Raw genomic sequence first — 24935 nt, forward strand, 5'->3', positions numbered from 1 at the left:
TTTCTATTTGTGGGGACAATACTGTTTAGGTTTTCAGTGCAGAAGAAAGTCCTCTTGATGTTTATAGCTGTAGAGAATGCTCTCTTTATCTAGGCATTTCATGTGTTGTTTGTAGTTGCTCAAAGGGTCTCTCTTGCCCCCCTAAAAGCAGGCCCAAACAGGGTTTGTCATCTCTCCTTTAGAAAGAGGATGCCATGCCATCCTTCTCTCTCATCAGCCCAAAGAGGGATTTGTTCTCCTTTTGAAAGGGGATGCTATCTCTCTCCCCCTCTCTCTTCTCTCTCTCACATCAGCCCAAAGGGGGTTTTGTTCTCCTTTTGAAAGGGAAAATGCTTTTATTATTGGAAGCGGGTGCAAAAGGTTTGCTTTTGAAAGGGAAAATGCTTTTATTATTGGAGGCGTGTTTGTTGTGATTTGACGTGGTATATAAGTGAACATTTGTGTAAATGAATCTCCTTCTGCATTAGGAATTCAATATGAGTACACCATTGTTCCATTTGAACCGAATACGAATTTATATATAGGTGACTTTAACCGAATACTAAATTACATATAGGTGACAACTTTTAGCTGTAGTATTTTAAAATTTTGAATCAATCTCCTTTAGCTATATGGTATTTTGAAATTCAGACTCAACATTGAAGCCCAACTAAGCCTAACTGGTTTGGCGCCTAACTGGTTTGGATTGTAATTAGCTATTTGGTATTTTGAAATTCAGACTCAGCATTGAAGTTGGAACTGGTTTGGATTGTAATTAGCTATGTAGTATTTTGAAATTCAGACTCAGGGGTTATATAGTATTTTGAAATTCAGACTTAGCATTGAAGCCTAACTGGTTTGGATTGTCGATTACAATCGGGCTGCCCCAAAATGCCAACAAAATCCACCTCTTTATGAAGTAAAATCGTTTCAATTTGCCTGAACTTGTTTATGTTTGGGAAGGGGATTGTTTTTGTTTAAACTTCGAAGTTTAATGTTTTGGGGGTTTGAGAAAACCGTTTGATTCAAATTGGTTGAATAAAAGGTTTGCGCAAGATCAAGTGAGATTTTTGAATTAATCGTTTTGATTGATTGAGAGCTTCACTTTCACAATTGAATTACTGGTATTTATTGAGTATTTAATTATTTTATATACGACATAGAGAAATAAAGGGCGGTGAAAATGGCAGATGGGTTTGATCTCGAAATATTTTGAAAGGATTTTTTAGAACAATGTTATTATATCAATATTCAATAAATTTGAGTGAAGATAATCAAAATTTAAGGTTCGAATTTTTATGAGATCAAGGAGTTAGGAACTCTCTGTTAATGATATTCATGTCTAATCCGAGAAAGACAAGTTGGGATAATTTTTCATGCTGAATTTTGAGGATAAATATCAATAATGGCAGATCAGATCATAAAAATCCTGGAAAATCTGTCAAATGAGTTTTTCATATTTCAGATATTTTTGGTTTTGAGAATGGGGTTGGGAAGCACTACTTGTACCTCAGGTTTAGGCTTCCATTCTCCGCCTTAAAAAACCACCAATGATTTAGAAAACGGGTAAGGGCTCCTCATCCCCCATTTTTTTCGGTTTTGACACAAAAAATGAACCACTAAGGTTTTGACACAAAAAATGAACCACTAATGATTTAGAAAACGGGTAAGAGCTCCTCATCCCCATTTTTTCGGTTTTGACACAAAAAGTTTGGTTGGTATTGTAGAATTTGGGGAAAGAAGATCGATAAAAAGTTTTCTATTTCTGCTTGTAAAGTCAAAATATACTTCATATATAGACCATTTAAAACTCTTTTTACATGGGACATATTGACAATTTATTTTTGAACCAGAGAACATTAGATTCCTTCAGCTCATTCATGGTCCGAAAGACACTGATGTCCGGAGCAGTGTTAAAAAACTCGGACTTAGTGACTGATTCAATCTGGGCAATACTGAGTCGATTTGTTGAGTCAAAATGTCAAATACTACTAAGAAAATTTGAGTTTTACAAATTTTCATATGAACCTAAACAAAAGAAATGTATAAAGACCTAGATGCATCCCAAGTTCTCTAATCATAGAAAGCGCCTATCAGAACAAGTTGACTCAAAAGATTGCCATATTATTCACTATTTAGAATCAGTGTTTGTCAAAGTCAAAATCTTCAAATCAATAGATTATACAGAGAAATTCAACACATCTTAGATCCTCATTCACAAAACTCACCTACTAAAATAGTTGGCTGGATAAGTATTTCCATCTATAGAGGTTTTTATTCGCTGGTTTAAATCATGGTATAGAAGCTATGATACTGGAAGAGACCAGTGCTTAAAAACTCGGCAATTTGGATCGAATTTGGTGGATCGACAATGAAGTCCGATAACCCTTGAAATCTCTTGATTTTAATTCATCATTAATTTTAGCCGATTTTTCACGAGTTTGGCCAATGTGGACTGCCAATCCAGATTAACACAGTGGGTAAGTGATCCAAAAATCGATTCCAGGTTTTATAACACTGGAAAAGACAATATATTTTTCAGAATAGCTTATGCTTGAATTGAAAGTGTGAGATCAAGATAAACACCAACTCCCTTTATAGATAGAATGATACAGATCAATATGAGTAATTCTCATGGTCTAAATGTTAATAAGTAACAGTTTGGAACACTCGACGTTTTTTTATCCGTTAAATGTGTTGTGACACAGATAAAATAGCACGAATAGCGTACTCCAGCAGGAACACAAAACAATGTTAAAGGTAGCGACCATCAAAGCAGGTAGAACCTCCAGCTTATAAAAGATGTCACTCTATTCTCTCAATGATTATTTATTGAGATTCAAGGAAAACAACCTCAAGAAACCTTGAGCCAAAGAAAAAAGCAGAACTTGAAATCCTTACCCAAGTAGTCAAACCATCACAATAATAAAAGCCAAATGACATTTTCTAGTTATACATCAATTACACAGAAAAGGTCTTTAATTTACACACAATAATAAAAAGCAAAATAAGTTATTTTGATAAATAAAGAAAAAACTATGTACACAGAAAAGGAAGAAGTTCGAGAAACCAGGGAGGATGGGACAAAGAAGATTTTTGAGATTCTTACCTTATCAAAAGATAAGAAAATAATGCACAAATACTAGAAAACTAAAAGCAAATATATTCTTTTGATAAAGAGAAGTAAAGAAGTGCAAAAATCCCTGCACAAAAAAGTTAAAAAGTTTTTTTTTTCTTCGAAAACTGTTTAAGAAAAAGCATACACAAACAGAAATATAAAAAGAAACACCCCAAACCCCAAAAAAGAACAGAAAAAAAGGGAAGGGAATATTAAAGAGACAGGTCAAAACACAGCACAAAATCTGAACCCATCACACCGAGCTTGAGACCTCTCACTCTGAGCTTTCTGGCAACGAGCCCAGCCACGCAGGCGGCAACATCCCCGTTTGTTCCTGAACAGTGGCTAACAACGGTGGCAGCATCTTATAAAGTCCTGCTACCTGACCCATTGCACCTGCACCCGACCCCAAGCCCGAGCCCACCTCCGAGCCATTAGTCCACATGCTAATCTTCGGGCTCAGTCCTTGTATGGCCCCTGCATTAATCCTGGCCATTTCTTGGTAAACCCCTGAGTTCACCATCATGTAATCTCTTAGTGCTCGATAATCACCGCTTAGTGCCTCCAACAGGCATTTTACATGGTATGCTTGGGCGTTTGCCAGTGCCTTGAGCCCTTCTGCCTCCTTTTGTTTCGTGATAAGTTCTGCCTGCGCCTCTTGCTGTCGGGTGTACAGGGCGGCATCAGCTGCCGCCTTGCGCCCCTCGGCCTCCTTCTCTCTCTCATAGAGCACTGCATCGATCGTTCGTTGTCGCTCGTAGAATGCAGCATTAGCCTCCTGAACCTGTTAGCTTCAAAATGGCCAACACTGTAAGATACTAACCAGAAACATAGCTCAAGGGAAAAAACAGAAAAAAAAGAAAAAAAGAAAAAGAAAAAAGGCTATGATAACAACTATTTAATGTAACAATAATCTGTTTGTTAATAATTTGCTTATCGAGATTTATTTATATTATTTCTATTGTCTTTTTGCTGAAAATAATGGTTGTTATAACGATTTGGGGAAAAAATAGTCATTTTCTTTATTTTGAAATAATTGCGCGCTTTTTTTTTTGTTGCTTCTACTTTTCTCTTTTTTGGGAAATCAACAAAAGAAAACTCTTCTTATCTTTTATATTTAAAATATTTCATATTTTACACTCAATTCTCATTTTTTTAAAGCATGAATTTTTATTTTAATATTTTTGTATAGTGGATTAAGATCATATTTGAGGCATGTATACTTTTTAGCAGTCCACACCTGTAAAAAGTTAAAAAAAAAAAAGGAATTTTTTTAAAAAATGATTAAAATACCCCATAATCTTTTAGATTATTTTTGTCAATTTATTTCTTATATGTTTTGTAAGTATGTGATGTTGAGAAGTATGGATGCTCAAATTTTAAGATTATTTTGATGCATTAAAAAGAATAAAATTAAAATATAATATACGCTCCCCAACCGTTGGACTTGAACTTAAAATATAAAAATGAAAAAGTCCTATATTTTCAAATTTCAAAACAAAATAGATTTTCTTTTTGTAAATTTCATTTCCCCTAAGAGTGATTACACATTTTAATCATTACCCTAGCAGCTAAGTAGCCTTGAAGGCCATCATCATCACACAATCATTGAATTAGACGGGCGACAAAGAGAAAAAATCGCTTAGGTTATGGCCGAGTTCTCTCTCCGTCATCATGCAACCCATAGATTGAATAGTGATAGTCCTAAGGATCACGTATTCCCCATGGGATGGGTTGAATGGTGGTGACCCCAATGATCACATATCCACCATGGTCATAAGGATCACAATATGCTTCCTCTCTGCAAATCACTAAAAAAACACACTCCACCTTTGTTTCGTACTCCACAGCGGCTCGGCTAAGCATGTTGGCCTTCATCTTCTCCGTCTGTGTCATCGCATTCCTCTTCTCGAGCTCGCGCTGTAGCTCCGCCTCTCGAATCGCTACCGCCTTTGCCGCCTCCACCTCTGCTATCTGTGCCTGTCGAGCCCATTCTGCCTTTTTTGAGGCTAATGTTGAATTGGCCGCAGCTACCTCGGCTTCGCGCTCATTCTCGAAAATTTTCACCTCGGTTTTCACCCTGATCTCCTCTTTTTTGCCCTCTCCTTGGCGCTGGGTTGCGATGATTTTGGTTTCAGCATCGATTTTAGCAGCATTTTGGAGCGTTTGGCCGTCACGCAGTTTGGAACCGATCTCACCCTTCATTTTCGCCTCTGCTACATCGACTCTTGCCTGGTTCGCGGCCTCCATTTGGGTTTTCTGGCCGAGGTAAGAGAAGTATTCATGGCCTCGAACATCAACGAGTTGCTTTACATTCGCGTTGTATATCAGAAGGCCGAATTGGTTCAGCTCCAGTTGCACCTGTTCGGTGGAGAATAAAACCATAAGATTGACAGTTCACTTGGTGCTCTTTATGATTGGAAGTTTTTGAGAAAAAATTGACCGATTTTTTTGGTAATAACCAGAAAATAGAGAGCCAAATTGGTGTTCTCTGTGACCAGCAAATTGAATTTCTTGCAAATTGGATGATATTTTTTAAAAAATGAAAAATCGTGTTGGTGTTATTAAGAAAAATAAATGGACTTTTGGGAAATTATACCCAAAAAAATTCTCTAGAAAATTAAATGAATTTTTCAAAATCAAAGTAGACAATACAAAAATTGAATGAAGTTTCTTCATTAAATTGACTATCCATGCAGCATTAAGAAACTTGCCTCGGGACAGGTACTCCGCCCTGGCTTAAGGCCAATTGCTCGCCCAAGTATTGTTCAAAGCCAAAAGCCTAAGAAATTTTGTTTTTTAAAAAAGAAAAATAAAAAAAAGGTAGTAAAAGTTAAATAAACCAAAGGCAACTTTAAAGACTCCAAATAAGCTTAAAAAGTATAGAAAGGTAGATGAAGAAATGATTTATAGCTAGGGACATTTTAAAAATAAAAAATAAAATTTAAAAATACGGATTATGCAAAAAAAATACCAATTTTTGCCAAGAAATCCAAGTTATACATGAAACATTCTTACAAAAGCCCCATATTTAGAGTTTTTCTTTGGAATTTCTTAAAAAAATTTTATATATCCAAAGTTGTACATACCACTCGGGGTAATTCAAATGGGCGAGGCTGAATTAAATTAGAAAGTAAAAAACCAAATTAGGGTTTTTCATGACCAAAACATGGACCTTTTCAGAAGCTAAACTATAAAAATGAAAACCAAGTTGGTGCTCTATGGGCCAGAAAATAGACCATATTTATAAAATACACTAAAACTATGTTGGTTTTCAGTGTTTTTTGGACAGAAATTCACTCTTTGAACAGTTAAAGTAGTGAATAAAACCAACTTAGTATTATTTAGGACCACAAAACTGACTTGCCCAATAATTAAACCCAGTGGTTTAAAAATCGTCGAGTCGGCACATAATAGGTCGATTCGAACCGGGAATCGGTCATGTCGTGTCGATTCTTTTGTAAAACGGGGAACCGCCCGATTCTAGAGAAAAACCAGCGATTTTGTATAGTGAATCACTGGATGACGCCATGACTCGCCCGATTCTGTGCACGTGCATGACGTCATGAGTCACAAGGGACATTTTTATAAATTTTTTGTAAATTTTCGAGTTACAATGGGTGCACAAAGGGCATTTTTGTAAATTTTCGAGTTACAATAGGCACCCATTAGTAAAAACATGTGCTCCATCACAAACTCACACTGCTACGTGTGTTTCGTACGCGACTAGCTTTGGTAGCAGAATACAATTTATCCTTATCAAATTTGTTTTGTGGGTTCAGTGTGAGCCAATTGCACCAAGGTAATAACTCAGAAAGAAATAGGATATAATTATTGAGTGACCTCTTTATATCACAACTTAATATTTAACGTGGTGGTTAGAGCATTGCTTTGTGCGCTGGGTGTCATCATTCTTTCACAAACAAATTAATTTTTTCTTGTTTACAAAAAAAGTTTTTTTACAAAAAAATAATTTTTTTATAAAAAAAAAATATGTTTTTTGTTAAAAAAAATATAAGGTTCTTGTCAAAAAAAAAAAAAGGTAATACAACAAAAAAAAAAATTTCTTGTCAAAAAATAAAAGCTTATTGTAAAAAAAACTATAAGGTTCTTGTAAAAAAAAAAAAAGGTAATACAACAAATTTTCTTTTTCTTGTAAAAAAATAAAATTTTATTGTAGAAAAATATAAGGTTCTTGTAAAAAAAAAAAAAAAAGGTTATACAACAAGTATTCCTTGTAAAAGAAAAAAAGGTTCTTGTTAAAAAAAAAAAAAAAAAAAAGTCATACAACATGAATTTCTTGTAAATAAATAAATAAAAAGTTATTGTCATAAGAAATAATTTTGTCCAAAAAAAAAGATCAAAGGTAATACAACAAATATTTATTGTAAAAAAATAAGACGTTGGATTTATTATTATTTGTATAATAAAATAATTTTAAAATGTAAACCAACAAGTTCAATTTCAGTATATAATGTTTTCCACCAATTCGATATTTTGGTGGCCATTTTTTATTGATTAAAATCATTCTTTATTATAGTCCATCTATGATTATATATTTCATCCATGATAATTTTATGATTTTTCTTTTGTGTGATGTAAATTTAATAGTCAAAATAAGTTCATATAGAGAAAAAACATTTCAATATTCACATATTGATGAAAAAATAAAAATTAATAATGTAGTACCCCGATTTCTTATTGGATTCCTAAAAAACAACATTTATAATAAATTTTAATAATTTTTTTAGATTTTTTTAAAGCTTAATCTAACCGATTCAACCTATTCCCGATCCAGATCGCTGATTCACCGATCCAGATGGGTTTTCGAGGTGCCCGATCCGGGCCACCGATCTGTTTTTTAAACCACTGATTAAAACTAAAACGGCAAACCAATAGTTATACTCGGCGAAGTCGACTCTAGGTATCGGTGGAGTTGGTTCGGATTCAGCTCCCAACCGGGCCAAAGTCTCCGTAAAATTTGGGATTATATAAAAAAAATCATAGAAATTATGTTAAAATTTAAAGTGGATGTATAAATATTTATATGTAATTTTAATATTTTTAATGATGATTTGTGAGTTTTTTTTGTCATATGTCCTAAATTTTTTTTTAGATTTTTGAAATCTTTTTCTTCTATATCAATGTTTTATATATGGAAAAATTGATATAAGGTTGCAACCTTAAAACGTAGAATTAAGGTGCACCTAAAAATCATAGTAAAATGCTATCATGAAGTTGGAAAATCCTCTAATTTATCATCTCAACATCGAGATATATGAAATAGGAAAAAAAAAATGTCGAATACCAAAAATAGTGTGTTTTGCAAGATATTATCTCGACCATCCATTTTCAAGATTTTCATATATTTACAGATCTACTTGATTTGAACTATTTTTTTAAGCTAAAATTTTTGATTCAATGATGAAAATGAATTCTCAGGCAATCCTAAAAATATTTTACACAAATTACGTCTTATGATAAAAGTTAATGGTCCACCTTACTTTAACTGTTTAAAGTTGCAGGTTTATATCTTTTATATATTTCTTCTCCCATATTGGACTTTTAACTTTTTAAATTTATTTCGAGTTTTACTTTTGAATTTTACAATTTTTCCAGTATACCACTGAGGCGAGTCCACTCAGACTCACACGAGTTACTCTGCTTGGGCAAGGCTTGAGTCCCCAGCTCCAGCCAATTCATGAAAAAATCAACTCTTTGCCGACACTAAAATATAAAGTAGTAAAAAACAAATTGTTGGGCCTAAAATATTTCTGTATTTCAGAAAAAGTGTTTGTAAAATGTTTTACTGTCTTTTTCTTTTTATAAAATATTTAAAGCAGCTCGAGTTACTCAGGCTTGGCAGGGCTGCAGAGTCAGTCCTGAACCAAACATAAGGGAACTGGCTCGGTCTGGCCTGCTACTGACGTGTTATTGTCTTTCTATACAGAGTCGGACGAGTCTCCTATAGACTCGTCGAATCTTCTGCTACTGGACTCTTCTGGTGACGCTATCGACTCTCAACCCGAGTCCCTGTTTTTTAAACGCTCACAAAAAACCACTCTCAAACAGCGAAGCACCAATTCCTCTCACCTTCTCAAAGACCTCCTGCTTGAACTCCTTGGTTCCTTTGAAGATCTCCTCCATGGTCATAGAGGCAGCAAGAACCCGAGTTTCTCCCTCTATGATTCCTTGAACAAGCTCTTTAACATGGTTAGAGAGCTTATCATGAGGAGAGATAAGCTTAGCATATTTGAGGAGGGAGGAGTCTTCGTCGACTCGAGGGCCTATCGTGAACACAGCGGGGAGAATGAAGGGGAGCTTCTCAGCGCTCATGGCCTGAACCTCGAATGTGTAGTTTACAGGCGAGACATCGAAGACAGTGGAAGCTTGGCCCGGGAGAATCCACGCCTTCTTCGCCAGCTTTATGTCGGGTATTCCATAGCCAGTGATGACGAGGTACTCGGATGCATTCGCAACCCGGTACCACATGGTTGCAGAGAGAGGGAGAGAGGTGGTTAGAGAGATGATAGAGATTGCAATGTTAGAAGAGTGGAGAAAGTGGGGTGGAAAGAGAGGAGGAACAGAGATTGCAGGGATGTGGAGAAGGTGGTGAGAGGGAGATGAGAAGTAGATATACAAATGTTAGTATGCAAATATATATATAAATAAAGAGAGAGAGAGAGAGAGAGGTTGAGAAAGAGGCTTGAAACGCGTTCAGTAAGCATGTAGTAGGGGGAGGGAAGTTGCAGTAGAACACGAGGAGAAATAGGAATTGGATAAAAAATTGAGTCGGCGGAGTTATTTGCAGTGGGTTCAGAATTTATGAGGTAGCTCCCAAAATCAAAAGTATACAATTATTTCTAGCGTTTATAAGACGCAGGATAATTCTGGTTCTTCCATCAATTCTCTCGTTCTCTCTCTCATTGATGGGGCCTAACGCGACTTTAATCTTTGTCGAGTAACTCATACAAGGGTAGGGCTGGGCCCGGCAACTCGGCACAGCCCGGCCCAAGAGTATGGAGAGGGCAAGTGCTAGGCTGGTTCGGTACTGCCCGGCCTTGCCTCGTAAATTTTTTTTTTGTTCCATTTGTGTTTAGCGTGGTCGTGGCCAGGCCTGGGTCAGCCCTATGGGAACACAGTCCTCGGGGAACAAGGGCCGAGCCAGGGGAAAGCCCGAACCAGTGCCACCATTTATACAAGAGTTTGCCTTGTGCAACATCGACGGTTCAAGATGAATTGCAACGTTTCATCTTGGAGTTTTATAACCCAGCGATTTGGATTGGGAATCATCGATTTAGATTAGATTCAGTGGGTGGGTGATCTGGGTCACCACTATCGAAATTCTTCTGATATTATTTTCTAATCATTTTAATTAAATTTTCACCGGTTTGACTAATCTAGATTACCGACTTAGATGATTCATTTGGTATAGTGGGTAGGAATATAAAAGATTATACATTGTTTGTATACTAAATGTATACTAATATTTTTGGCAGTAGTATTACCTAGCCTCATGGTGAGGTCTCCAACTCTATTCTTAATAAAGGGTAGGGGCACAAATCCCTACTGACTTACTACTTTTTAACGGGAGTATTGTCGAGTTGTATCATGAGGTCTTTGACTCCATTCTCCCCTAAGGTAAGGGCCCAAAAATCCCTATTGACTTACCACTTTTTTCTCATCAAAAGGCAGGACCCAAATTCCCACCGACTTACCACTTTTAATTACCGAAAAATGTATAATAATATGCAATATTTTCGTTTTTTTAAGGGTGTGGTCTATATAAGTTTGCGTCCTCAAACAATCAAAGTAAGGCGCGCCTCCAAATTTTATTATAGATGTAATTTTGGTGTCAAAAAATTCTTTTAGTTATAAAATTTTAAACTCCAAAAATGCTTCAAATCAAGTAGATCTATAAACATATGAAAATCTTGAAAGTTGTCGATCCACGTAATATGTTGCAAGATGCAATACTTTTGTGATTTGAAATCTTTTTTGTTTTCCTATTCATACATCTTGATGTCAAGACAATCAATTAGAAGTTTTCTAACCTTAAAACAACTTTTTCTCGTAGATTTTTTTAGGTGCACCTCAATTCTATATTTGAAGGTTACAATTTTATATAAACTTTTTTTTTCTAATATCAATATGTTGTAACTTATTTTTTTAGTATAAAAAATGGACCCCAAATAGTTAAGATAAAGCACTTTATAGTTGACCTCGATGAAGGCGACTTTGAGGTGTCTTTTCACTTATTTAAATAAGAATCACAAAATAAAAGTAAAAATATTGTATGCTCCCGCAGGTATATTCACCCTCAAGTAAAGCCCGATAATTTTTTATGTATTCAAGACCTTAAACTTTTGGATTATAACTTCCTCACCTAGGGACCAACTTCGTGAAAGAAAAAAAACTTATATATACAATCTTTTTCTTGTAAATAAAAAAAAAAAAAATGTGCACCTGAAGAAATAACATCGTAATAGTGAATGAGGACTGTGTTATATTTGGACTGTTGGATCTAAGTGTTAGAAATTAAAATTTAATACTTTTTTTAAAAAAAAATTGGTATGGCTGATTCTAAGATGGATCCCAAAACTTTAGATTCAGTAAAAGAAAAGTGTTAGGTGCATCTAGGACAGAGGTGTTGGACCAGCCATAATAGCCATTTACACTGGACAATCCGGATCCCACATGAATCTTGATTTCCAAGTTAGACCGTCAAAATGTCAGAAAATGCAGTCAATCACATCCCTTGACACACCAAACCAAGATCCTCAAGAAAATACTCCTAATTAAGATTTGTATCCAAGAGTAAGTGTACAGTATGCTCTCGCACAAGTTGATTGTATCTTCTCAGCAGTTTCAATAATGCGTGTGCCATCCTCCAACATCTTAAATGTTGTAAGACGATGATTCCATCCCCATTCGAAAAACCATGGTCTTTATTATTATGTGCGAGTAGGTGCTCATATTTAATTCAAAGTCTTCCTATTTGAATTCTCTAAATCCAAATAATATTTTATTGGGAAGGTTACATAAACTTGCATGGAAGTTTTTGGAAGTTTTCCGCTATTTTTGTTATTACATTCAATACTTTCTTTGTTTTTTCCCTTTGAATTGACAGGTGTTGAATTTTAAATGTCATTTTTGATAAAAATGTCCCTCGCAATTGTTTTAACTGTCAAATTTATTTTCTTTTCTTTATTGAAACCCATAGTCCAACTAATGTGGCACTTGGAGTACTGGACCAATTTGGGTTTCAACAAGAGATGCAAATAAAGGCATTAAACTAAAAATTATTGTGTTTGATTGGGATGAGCTTTTTCATCCAAAAAGAGTTAAAAAGTTTATCCAAGTTAATGCAAAAGAAAACAATAACAAAGTAATTGATTGTAATAACAAAAAAAAGTGGAGTTTCCTCGTCTATGTACCAACTTCAATGTAGATGGTTTATGCAATTTTTATTGTTTTTTTGTATTTATAAGTTGATGGCATATTGTATATTAGCTCCCTCGAGGTAATAGAGCTACTTGGGTGGATTTTTATATGAAATTTTGCGACCTACCTAAAAATTACTAGATTACTATTTTAAAAATGAGAAAAATTGGTTGACTTCCTCAGCACTTAAATCTTGCCCTCCAAAAATTGGATTATCCTAGTTCAATCTTGGAAGTTATCTTTTACAATCAAATAAAATGTGTGATACTATTTTTGTTTTATTCAATTTTTCTTAGGTTGAACACTAAGTTTAAGAAGTTACATCCACAAAATTTGGAATCCTAAAATTACTTGTAGCTTCAATTTTACCCAAGGGAGCAAATGGGGAGGAGTAGCAAATATTTTCACTTTGATTAAACTTGGAAACTATTGAAATCAAGGTTCTTTATGATTTTATACACCTTTTGAATCTTTTATCTAAAACGAAGTGTTAATTATTGTGGTTGTGGTTGTGTTTTTGCGGATGAGAAGTTGTTTGATGGTTGGGATAGGGTGATACTCAAATTTTTGTGGTGCGTCCTCAATTTTGTTTCAAATATACAAGAGCTGCTTCCCCCGAAAATATGGATGGCAATGTTTAGAAACTCAGCTCAGGCCCAGCCCGAGCCAAGTAAGCGAGTATGAGTGACTTGCCTGCGTAATTTACAGGGCTACAAAAGTGTAACAATAAAAAGTAAAACTAAAAATATTAAAAGTAAAATAAAAATAAATAAAAACCAAACCAAACTAAAAACAAAATAAAAAATCCAAGTAAGCTAGACAATTATATAAAACACCGATTTAGAGAAAATTGATTTCAATTAGAAACATTTAAGAAAAATCAAAAAATAGAAAAATAGAGCATATGACAAGATTAACTCATACTTCATCATATAAAAAGGTCAAAAGTTACATATAAAATGTTCACTATCTAGTATAATTTATTATTATTATTTTTTTAATCACCTCGAGTTTTACCTGAGTACCCAACTCGGCTAGGGCAAGTCCAAGTAACTCAACTAAGTCTTGGGCATAATTGTCTATTTTTAAAAAATTCAGCATCTCTAGATTCCAAAATTGTGTTAGAAATTAGATCAAAAAATCTATAAGCTTTACTAATTTGAGCATATCCCACAAAAACACATTTAAAAGTTCTAGGACCCAATTTATTTCTTTGAGGATCTAGAAGTCTAACACATGCAAGATAATCCCATACTTTGAAAAAATTCAAAAAAGGTTTTTTATCAAACCAAAGCTCATAAGTTGTCTTATCACTCTTTTTATATGGAAATATATTCAAAATAAAACATTCACTTAATAAAGCTTCACCCCACAAATTCAATGGCAATGAAGAAGAAATAAGCATTACATTAACCATTTCAACTATAGTTAGATTTTTCCTGTCTGCTGGTCCATTTTGTTGAGGGGTATATGGAGCAGTTACTTGATGAATAATATCATTATTTTCATAAAATTTATTAAAGTCATTTGATAAATATTATCCTCCTCTATCACTTCTAATAATTTTGATTTTCTTAGTAAGTTGATGTTCAATTTCTGCTTTGAAAACTTTAAATTTTTCAAAAGCCTCATCTTTATGACTAAGCAAATAAACATAAGAAGATCTAGAAAAATCATCTATAAAGGTAATAAATTATCATTTACCACCTCTAGTTATAATATTATTTACATCACATACATCACTATGTATAAGTCTTAGCAATTAACTATTTCTTTCAATTAAAGGAAATGATTTTCTTGTTATTTTAGCTTGTATGCATACTTCACATTTTTTTTTAGTTAATTCATTGCAATTAAAAATTAATCCTAATTTAATTAAAACTTTAATACAAGCATAATTAACATATCCGAATTTACCATGCCATACATTACATGGAGTAACAATATAAGCAGAAGATTTATTCATTTCATTAATAAGGTCAAATTGGCACATCCCATCATATGAGTAATCTTGCCAACAAATACACAATTTTTGGTCAAGATGAGTTTGCCAAACCCAATAACCATTTTAAAGCCCTTTTTTTTCAAGATACAACCTGAAACAAGGTTTCTTCTCATGTCTGGTATGTAGTACACATTTTCTAAGGTAAGTACCTTGTCTGAACTAAACTTTAGTTCCATCGGTCCCTTTTCAAGCATATTTGCTATAGCTTGGGTTCCAAGTTGACTTGAATTACAGTCACCCACTAGTTCAAAAGTCTTAAATATGTCTCGATTATTAGACACATGAATGGTAGCGCCGGCATCAACCCACCATCCATTGTTTTTATCGATCATATTTATTTATGTTATCATTGCTACAAATTTTCTTCAATGGTCAAGTTCATTTGGTCTCTTGGCCTTTTGAGCCCTTTTTGGTGTCGACACTCCATTAAATAATGTCCCGGTTTTCCATATATATAACAAGTGGCTTTATTTTTATTTTTGTTGGGAATAGATTTTTGGTCCTTATAATTTCCATTATGGACCTTTGAAAAGAAAGGCTTCTTGTTATAAGGAGCACTTGATTTTGCTCAATAAGGTTTGTCTTAGAGTGAAAATTAATTGATTCATATTTGTTTTCCCTAAGTCTATTCTCTTTTTCAATTCGAAGAGATCTTTAAATTTTAACCAAATCAATGTCAACTTTCTTGTGTTTCATCTTCTTATAGTACTCTCTCCAAGATGGGGGTAACTTATGAATTATTAAGCCAATTAGGAAATATTCATCCAAGGAAATACCACAATCTATAAGCTCATCGACTACAAGTTTCAACTCATATATTTGAGGAAGAATAAGCTTGTTTTCAATGAATTTAAAATATAAGAAGTTAAAGATTAGAAATCTTTTGTTACCAAACTATGTCATGAGGTACTTGATCTCAAGTAGCTTCCAAAGCTCTCTCGCCGTGCCAATGGATGCATACATGTCATAGATAGGGTCCGCCAAGGTATTTAGGATATGACCATTGCATATATAGTCATCCTCTATTCATCTCTTGTATGATTTTAATTGAGTTTAAATGGAGTTAGGAGTTTAAACTCAATTTAAATAGACTCATATGAATGGAGTTTAAATCAATTTAAATTGAGTTTAAATCATACGAGTTTATAAAATAATATGAGCTTGTTCATCGTTGGAAACTCAATTTAAATCGTTGCATAGTTACAGTTAGTCAACAATAATGTTACATATTAGACCTCTAACAATGATAGCATTATGATGGAAAAATAACATATTAATAAAGAAATCACACCTAGTCCTTTGGCAACACTTATTACTGGAAATCACACTTTAGAGTGCCTATGAAAGGCTACGTAGCCCTTTAAACAATAGGCCTAGACATGGGTTAGTCAGGCTGCAGCTCCTCGACATGACATCAACGGTTCCTTTAAAAAAACACTTACCTTGGTTTCTACAGGAAAAAGCACATTATAGAAAGGAGGGCAATACATTTTCCCTGCAAACAAACATGGGAAAAAGCACAATATAGAAAGGAGGGCAGTACATTTTCCCTGCAAACAAACATGGGAAAGTCCTTATAGCGCAAAAACTGTAATTACAAACATGTTTATCAAGCTAAAAATAAATAAAGAGAGAGAAAACATGGCATTCATTCAAGAAAAAAAGAGCATGAGCTTTGCAAAGAATAGGAGGCCCGGAATGGAAGCCTCAGTTTGGCTTTTGAGGCATTTGGCACAGTGTCATATGTCCATATGCTTGTATTAAAAGAAATTATCAAAAATATATTTACCCAAATCTTTCAAAACCACGCTCATTACCCATTTTATTTACTATTTGGGATTTTGTTACCAAAATACCATTCACGGTAAATGAAGATGGACAACTTAGAAAGCATCATGGTACTAATATAACCGTGATGCCTCGTACGGGATCTTCATGATTCTATGTGAAATGTCTAGGGCACCACGGTCCTAGCTTAACTGTGATGCCTCTTATGTGGGGGGCAAGTTTTATATCATCAAGACCTTGATGGTTCTAAGAGAAGCATGGTTCACATAAAGAGCATCACGGTACTAGCACAATTGTGATACTCTGTCACAACCCAAACACTACCGTGATAGTTTAAAGTTAGTACATCACAGACCTAACACTACTATAAAGGGTATTTTGGTCTCAAAATTGCTAACCGTGATGAAAAAGAGTATAAATGGGGTTTAGAAAAATTGGTATTTTTTTTCCAAAAACCTAAAATAAAAAGATATTTTTGAATTTTGATAATTTCCCTTGAAATAACATTACTAAGGCATGTTCATTGTTGAATAAAGTGGAGAGAGAGAGAGATTATATGAACTTTGAGAGAGATTATGTGAACTTTGCGTGACCCTTTACTTGTTGCAACCACTGACAAGAAGCCCATATGAACTTGGCAAACCTCCTGAAAAGAAAAAAAAAAACTCATAATCTTCAAGCAATGACTTCTATTAACTTCTTGTTGTTGTTTGGATATCAAACTAATAGGAATGGTAGAAACTCCCTAACAAACCAACCCAAGTAGTTCCTTCCTAATCTCAGCTAGTATGCACATTGTGCAACTGTGCGCAAGGACTTCGGATTTGGCTTTGGTGCCAAAAAATTTATGGAATTGTTTTGAAGATATTTTAAAGAGGTGATCGTACACTGTGAGACCATTTACTATTATTATAAGAAGATCACACTAACTCTTAGCCATTAGATATCAAACTGGATGGCTTGGGATGTGTCATGATGTTTGAGAAAAAAAAAAAAAAAAAATTGAACTCCTAAGTCTAGTCAATGACAGATTTAGAACTACCTAATTTAAAATTTAATGGACAAAAGTCATTGCAACCTCATTGTGCTAAAATTAAATGGTGTCTTTGTATATTTTTCTAACCTTAAAATGTAGAAATTAAGATGCACCTAGAAAATCCATCATAAAAAGCTGTTTGCATATGAGAAAACCCTCTAATTGATCATCTTGACATCAAGATGTATAAAAATGAAAAGAACAAAAGATTTCGAATGCACGAAATAGTGTATCTTGCAACACATTATCTGGACCATCCATTTCTAAGATTTTCATGTGTTTATAGATCTACTTGATTTGAATCAGTTTTAAAGTTTAAAATTTCGTAATTAGAGATAAAAAAAGATTCTCAAGCCATCCTAACAATTTTTTATATTAAATTTATATTTATGATAAAATTTAGAGGTACACCTTAATTGGATTGTTTAAGGTTGCAATCTTATACAAACCACACCCATTTTTTAATAGATAGATGATAGTCCAACATATAATGCATATATTACAAGTGGGGTCAAACGACAAGGGAATTTAATCATTCGATGACATTTCCCAGTTAGTCTCCTTGTTGAAATATTATAAACAAAACACACCATGAAATTGTTATAAACAAAACGCGCCATAAAATTCATCATAAGAGCCTCTATTAAGGGTCATAACCTCAGTGAAGCCATAAGTCATTTTCTCACTATTTCTAACCATGCCATTTTGAGCCTACCTCTTGCCATTTTTTACCCTTCTACTTTAAACCAACTCACATGTATAGCCCAATTAAATCTATTTTATCTCATCTTATCACCGATTGCAGCGACACCTAACTTTTCCTGGCCGTTTGAATATCTGAAAATATATTGTCTGTGAAATATATTACGGGCGTAATAAATTACCTGCAAATGGATTGTCACTGTTTAGGTAGTATTTAGATGCAACTTGGGAAATATATTGCTACTATTTGGCTATGTCCGGAAGAAATATGAAAAATACATTACCATCCAAATGTGAAAAATATAGCTATGTTTGGCTAACATGATTAAACTTTGGTCTCAACATGATAAGCCATAGGAATAATATGATTGGAATAATATGATTTTATTGTTTATTGTGATAAGCCTTTTTTTTATTTATTTTTTATAGAAGTCTTTTAAATGTCTCTCTATATATAATTTCAAATAAGCAATAAATTTATGATACCAAAATCAAAATCTTTGTGGTACGAATTAAAAAATGGGAAGAAGTTTGATTAGTAAACTAGAAGGTTTGGTAATTGCAATAGAAAAATTTGAAGCATTGGAGGAAACTAAAGAGGCATCTTATTTCAATTGAGTTTTTACTAATCTCTTATGAGGATTATGTTGTGTGAAATTTTTTATTATAATTGTGTTGTGTAATTTCTCATCGATTACCAATTATTATTTTTATTATTTTGGTTTTTATCTTAGAGCTGATGGCAGGCTACAACCCAAATTGGGGATAGAGGTACATAGAAATTTTTTTATTATGATTGCAGTAGAAAATTGTAACAATCCTAAAATTTCAAAAAAAAAAAAAAAAAAAGAGAAAATATGCTTATAAATAGGTGATGTTCTGTTTGAATATGATGGTCCTTGGGGACCATCACTGTTTTCAAAAACTTTTGCTTTGAATTAACATTTGCTTGCCTTTACTTTTTCCTTTCCCCGCTTTTGCCTCCTGCTGCTTGCAGCTGGCAGCGTCCTTTAGCGGACGTGGTTTTCGTACGATAAACGTTTGCTTTTAACGCGACACCTCAGGTATGAGGTAGAGCGTAAGAAAATAATATAATAATACGTTATAAGAATTTAAATAGGGGATGTGAGCACTCCCACCCTAAAACAAAACTTTGAGATCTCTCTCTGGTCGAAACACAGTGAACTTCTCTCTCGAACCGAAAATTTTTATCGGAAGCTCCCTCTCAAATAATTGTGGGTAAGTGACATCGTCTTTCTGAAAAATAGTCTATTTTTAATAAATAGTGATATTTCCGTTCAGGATCTTTATTTTATAAGTTTTGTGTGTAAGTGACATCGTCTTTCTGAAAAATAGTCTATTTTTAATAAATAGTGATATTTCCGTCTAGGATCTTTATTTTATCAGTTTTGTGTGTAAGTGACCTCATTGTCTCGAAAAATAATCCATTCTTTTTAAAAAATAAAATGAAATAATTATTTCTGCTTATTATCATGAATTTTAGGCGTGATAAATTTTATGCGCACGTGACCTCATTATCTTGAAAAATAATCTTTTTAATAAAAATTGTGATATTTTATCTATGTTAGAAATTTTGAATGCTGTAAATTAGAAAAATAAATTTATTATTTTTCTTGTCTATTGTTAGAAAAAAATTGTGATAATTCTGCTTTTAGTAAAATTGTGATATTTCTTTCTACTGTTTTGAATATTTAGACATTGTAAAATTCGTGTGCAAATAACTGCCGTATTATTTAAAAATTGACATTTTTGCAATTGATTATAGTATTGTTGTGAAATGTTTATTTGCAAATTAACATCCCATAAATTGTGATAATTCTGTATTCTTGAATTTTTATAAGAGTTTTTCTATACATATTAAATTGGCAATTATGCCAGAATGCCTTTACAAACTGCTACCTTTCTAAATTTGAGCCCAAGATATTTGATTGATTATTTTTGAAATGTTATATGGAGTGATTGTTATTAATGGATTAAGTGAAATTCATATTAATGATTTTAGTGATATGTTGAGTACATGATATTGCTGCTTTCGAATGTTTAAAGAGATTTAGAAATAATTTAAGTATGCAAGTGGACTCATCCGGTTCGCCGGTGAGGTATAAGTGGACCTATCTGGGACGCCGGTAGGGATTAAGTGGACTCATCCGGTATGTCGGTGAGGTATAAGTGGACCTGCAGGGATTAAGTGGACCTATCTGGGACGCCGATAGGGATTAAGTGGACCCATCAGGACGCTAATGGGGTATATATGTGACCTACTTGGGACGCCAGTAGGGTATTTTGTGAAATCCTTTGAATTATGTACTGTCGTTAAAAGTGTTATAAGCATTTCAATTACTCGGATTATACTTAATTATGCAATTATTGAAAGTGAAATTGTTGATGCATTTCTATTAATAGATCTCATTTTGAAAAATATTGATATCTTTCAATCATGATTATTTTTAGGATTATGATGATCACTTACTGAGTAGCCAAACTCATCAAACTATGGTAAACATTTTTCAGGATGACTGCGGTTTCATTTGTGTCCTCGTCAATATCAACTTTGGGAAGATATTGTAGTTTTGCTTAAACTTTCTTTATTTACTTTGTAAGACCTCGCCACTGTAAATTTGTCCTATCAATAGATGTATATATGTTTTGTCTGTCACATCTCGGGGTGTGACAAAAATTGTCTCTCATCACGTTCTACAACTGTTCAAATCAATTTAGATTTCCCTTTACTTTCACTTACCAATTATTAAATAAATTTGTTTTTACATGAGCGTGAGATTAGGGCTACAACCAAAATTGGGATAGAAGAATGTAGAAATTGTTTATTATGATTACAGTAGAAAATTGTCCTCCTATACCTGTTGAAATCAATTTAGATTCCCCTTTTCATATTCCTACTTTCACTTACTACTTACCTTAATAATTATACAATACAACCTATACTGGAGAGAAAGAAATTTTTTTTTAAGCGTGGATAGGGAAGAGAGACGCACACCGAACGATTTCCAAATATTACCTGTCAACCTCGTAATAGATTTTTCACCCCGCAGTACGCGTAATGGATTTAGTGATTTTTGGGAAACCTCAGGTAACGTCTTTCAATTTCTTTACTATTAAAGTGTACCCAAACAAAGTAAATGTCATATTTCCTTGAAACCTATTGTCACTTAATAGATTTCCACCGATCGCCCCTTAATTTATTTATTTCGAAATCTATTTTGTTGAATTCCAAACCTAAGTTAACATATTTTATTATTAATCATGATAGTATTTTTTTAAAAATATGATATTATGGCAACATATTATTAATCATGCTCTCTCTTAATATGATAATAACATATTATCATATTAATAATAAATATGATAATACACCTTAGAAAACATATGAAAAATATTAATATTTTATCAACAACTATTATTATCATGTTATGATAATAATAATACGATAATAAAATATTATTATCGTATTATTATTATCATAATATGATAAATATTTTATCATATTATAATTATCATATTAATGTGATACTAATATAATATTAATATTAGATATATTATATTATCATATTAATAATATGATATTAATTAAAACATTTATATTTCTTTTTTTATAAGAAATATAAATGTTTTAAATAATATCATATTATTTAATAATATAATATTAATAATTATTTATTAATATTAATATAATAATTATTAAAATATTATGTATTATTATATTATATAATAATAATATAATAATAATAATTTATTAATATTATATTTATATTAACATATTTTTATTAATATACTTATTATTAATAATATATTTTAATATAAAGTATATAATAATATTATATTATTATGGATATTTATATAATTAATGATGATGATAATAATAATAATAGTAATTATTATTATTATTATTATTATTTTAATCATAAATATTCAATAATATTAATAATTTAATTAAAATATTATACTATTTTAATAAGGTTTTATTAATATGATATTATTTATTATCAATATTATTAATAATATGACATCAATAACCCTAAATATTATTATCCAAGTCCCTTGATAATAGCATATTATCATAGTTTATTATTAATCATGTCGTATTATTATGTTGGACGTGATAAATTGGACTTTTTATGTTGTTAATCAACCTAAGTTCTCCAACATATTTTGCTCAATAATATGTGAGTTTGCTGAATTCTATTATCATCTTATCTTTTTTTCTTCTTTCCTTAAATCTCACTCTTAAAATAAAATATCTCTCTTTTTAAATCACTCTCTCCCATTCTCTCTCTCAATAATATCTCTCTCTCCACTCCCTCTCTTCCCAACGCGCTCTCTCATTCTCTTTTTCTTAAATCATTATCTTCTGTTCTTATAAGCTTTTCCCCAAACCTTCACATGAGTTGTAATGGTTGAAAAATAGCAAATTGTTAAATTATTGACAAAATAGTAAATTCTTTATTAGCATAGACTCATAATATGAGTACATCTGTAGAATTTGTTTTCCTCACCCTTCACTTGAGTTGGAATGGTTGAAAAGGGAAAGGTTTCTATACTTCCCCTACTATCTAGCCGTCCAATTTTGATCAAGAGAGCCATTCACCATTTGATCTTAGATCCAACGTCTCAAAGTATTTTATTTTTAGTTTTTTTATACAAATTGTATGAATATAGAATTTGGTATGTGCCATCTTATCATTGGGGCGCACCTATAAAAAATATTAAAAATAATTTTTTGATAAAATATAATGACCAAAATACCCCTTGAAACTTTTGGGGGTATTTTGGTCATTTTATTTTATTGAAAATATATATTTTTCACTAGTGCGAGTTTAATAGAGGATTGGACGTACAAAATTTGGTGTCAAAATAGTTTATAGAAAAAAATAAAAATAAAATAGTGTCGAGACATGACATTGTGATTGGGGCAATCTTAGCCCTTCATTCAGAATGGACAGTTGGATAAGGAGAAGTATATAAGTTTTACGTTATGGGGGAAGCATAGAAAGCTTGCCCGGTTGAAAAAATAGCAAACTGTTAAATTGTTAACAAAATAGGAAATTCTCTAATATATGCATACTATATCTCTAGACTTTGTTTTCTTGAAACTATACACCTCTATGGGTGTGTACTGACCATAGTTAGCAAGTTGGGGACTATCAATAAATCAGCTTACCATAAGATTAGAACAAATCCTTTTTAATTTAAAAAGTCGGATGAAAAAATCGAGTAAAAAATATGGATCGGCAAAAATACTTCATGTAAAGATATCGCTAATATATAGGATTAGACTAAAAAAATCGGAGTAAAAAAATCAGATAAATTTATAATATTATAAATTTTGAAATTCTAAAAAATAAAAATTATGTCAAAACTATTAATAATTAATTCATCCATAAAATTTTACTAGACTAATATAATTAAATCAATTAATTTAGATGTCTCAAGACTCTCATCCAATCATCCGATATTTAATATAAGATTAACTACTATATACCAAAAAAAATGTACCATATAAATCTACCCGTTAAATACTTTAAGAAAGATCACACCTACTTATTACATACAAAAAAGAAATATACTATATAAATTTATTCATTAAATACTTTAACTATGCTAGTGACAAATATACTATATAAATTTATTTATTAAATACTAAAACATCATATGTACCAAAAAAAAAAAAACATGATTTTTGTTTTCTCATTACAATGATTTAACTATAGTATGGTGCTTATGGTCACTCTATAACTATGTTTAGAGTTTTATAAATTTCTTTAATTGAAAAGAGGCTGGTAGAAATTTGGGTTTCTCATCTCTTTGTTTACCGTTTGTATAGGAAGGGAAAAAAGAATAAGGAAAAAGGAAGAGAAGAAAATAGAGTTGGGCTCATAACCATTAGGGTTTATAGAGAGAAAACAAGGAAGAAGGAAGAGGTCACGGGCTTCACAAAGCTGATTTTCAAAGAGAGAACGAGCTTCACAAACCTGATTTTTAGAGAGAAAAAAGAAGATGGGATGCGGATTTGAGAAAGTTTGAAAAGGGTTTGGGATGTTGTTTGAGAAAAAGCCCTAACTAATATTGATTTGTGAAGAGGTCGTGACTGATTTTTAGATAGAGAAAAGAGGAGGGTTTTACATTTTCTTAGGTAAATAGCAAGCAGAGCTGAATGATTAGGTTTGGGGAACTAATCCTAAATGCACAATTGCTTGCTCCTGTAAGTTTACAATTTACACTATATTGTTTATATTTATCACATAATAAAAAACAATATATTGTTTACTTTGTCCAGTAGTCACACTCTTTGCTTCTCATTCATTAGTCAAAGACTATGTTTTGAACTCTAATTTGTGCCCTAAATAGTATTTTCATAAAATCAATTATCACAAATAATCACATAAATCTGCATGTATATAATTTTCTTTACACAATGAATTACTTTACAAAATGATTTGCTATAAACAGTATTTCATTTGCACAATGATTTTCCATAATAACAACTGAAATCTGCATCTATGTTTTAAAGTTAAAAAACAAAAGGGAAAGTGGGGATAAAAAATTCTATTTTAGTTTTTTTTTAAAATAATGTTTCTGTTTTCAAAATCATGAAAGTAGTAATGGTTGCAATACACAAAACCGGGGAAAAAAAAAATATTTCAAAACAAATTATAGGTAAAACACGATACGATTTATTGGCCTTATTTAAATAGTATTATGAAAAAAGTGTGTTTTACACATTTTTATGAAAACTACGTGATATTTTCCGATCTTTTAAAAAAGTTTATGTTTAAAACTGTTCCCATAAAAATGCAGATTTTTTTTAAAAATCGCTGTTTAAACGG

At 32.3% G+C, this 24935-nt stretch overlaps 1 protein-coding gene across 1 annotated transcript; it reads right to left on the bottom strand.

Annotated features, from left to right (window-relative positions):
* Positions 1–2775: 2775 nt before the first annotated feature.
* Positions 2776–10014, bottom strand: LOC18437707 (flotillin-like protein 1). Its single transcript, XM_006847907.4, has 3 exons — positions 9191–10014; positions 4928–5458; positions 2776–3881 (listed from the first exon to the last, which is right to left on the bottom strand). Exons 1-3 carry the CDS (start codon positions 9587–9589, stop codon positions 3372–3374), a joined length of 1440 nt encoding a protein of 479 aa, XP_006847970.2. The 5' UTR covers positions 9590–10014; the 3' UTR covers positions 2776–3371.
* Positions 10015–24935: the final 14921 nt, after the last annotated feature.

This window comes from Amborella trichopoda, chromosome 9 (genome assembly GCF_054954075.1).
Source record: "Amborella trichopoda isolate Santa Cruz 75 chromosome 9, AtrichopodaSantaCruz75HAP2 v2.0, whole genome shotgun sequence".
NCBI lineage: Eukaryota > Viridiplantae > Streptophyta > Magnoliopsida > Amborellales > Amborellaceae > Amborella > Amborella trichopoda.

Bases quoted from the DNA above. Each gene is read 5' to 3' on its own strand.
- LOC18437707 (XM_006847907.4), bottom strand. From the start codon at position 9,589: ATGTGGTACCGGGTTGCGAATGCATCCGAGTACCTCGTCATCACTGGC. The intron at 5,459-9,190 runs GTGAGAGGAATT...TCCACCGAACAG, and splicing joins AGCAGGAGGTCTTTGAGAAG to GTGCAACTGGAGCTGAACCA. The intron at 3,882-4,927 runs GTGGAGTGTGTT...TGAAGCTAACAG, and splicing joins CTGTGGAGTACGAAACAAAG to GTTCAGGAGGCTAATGCTGC.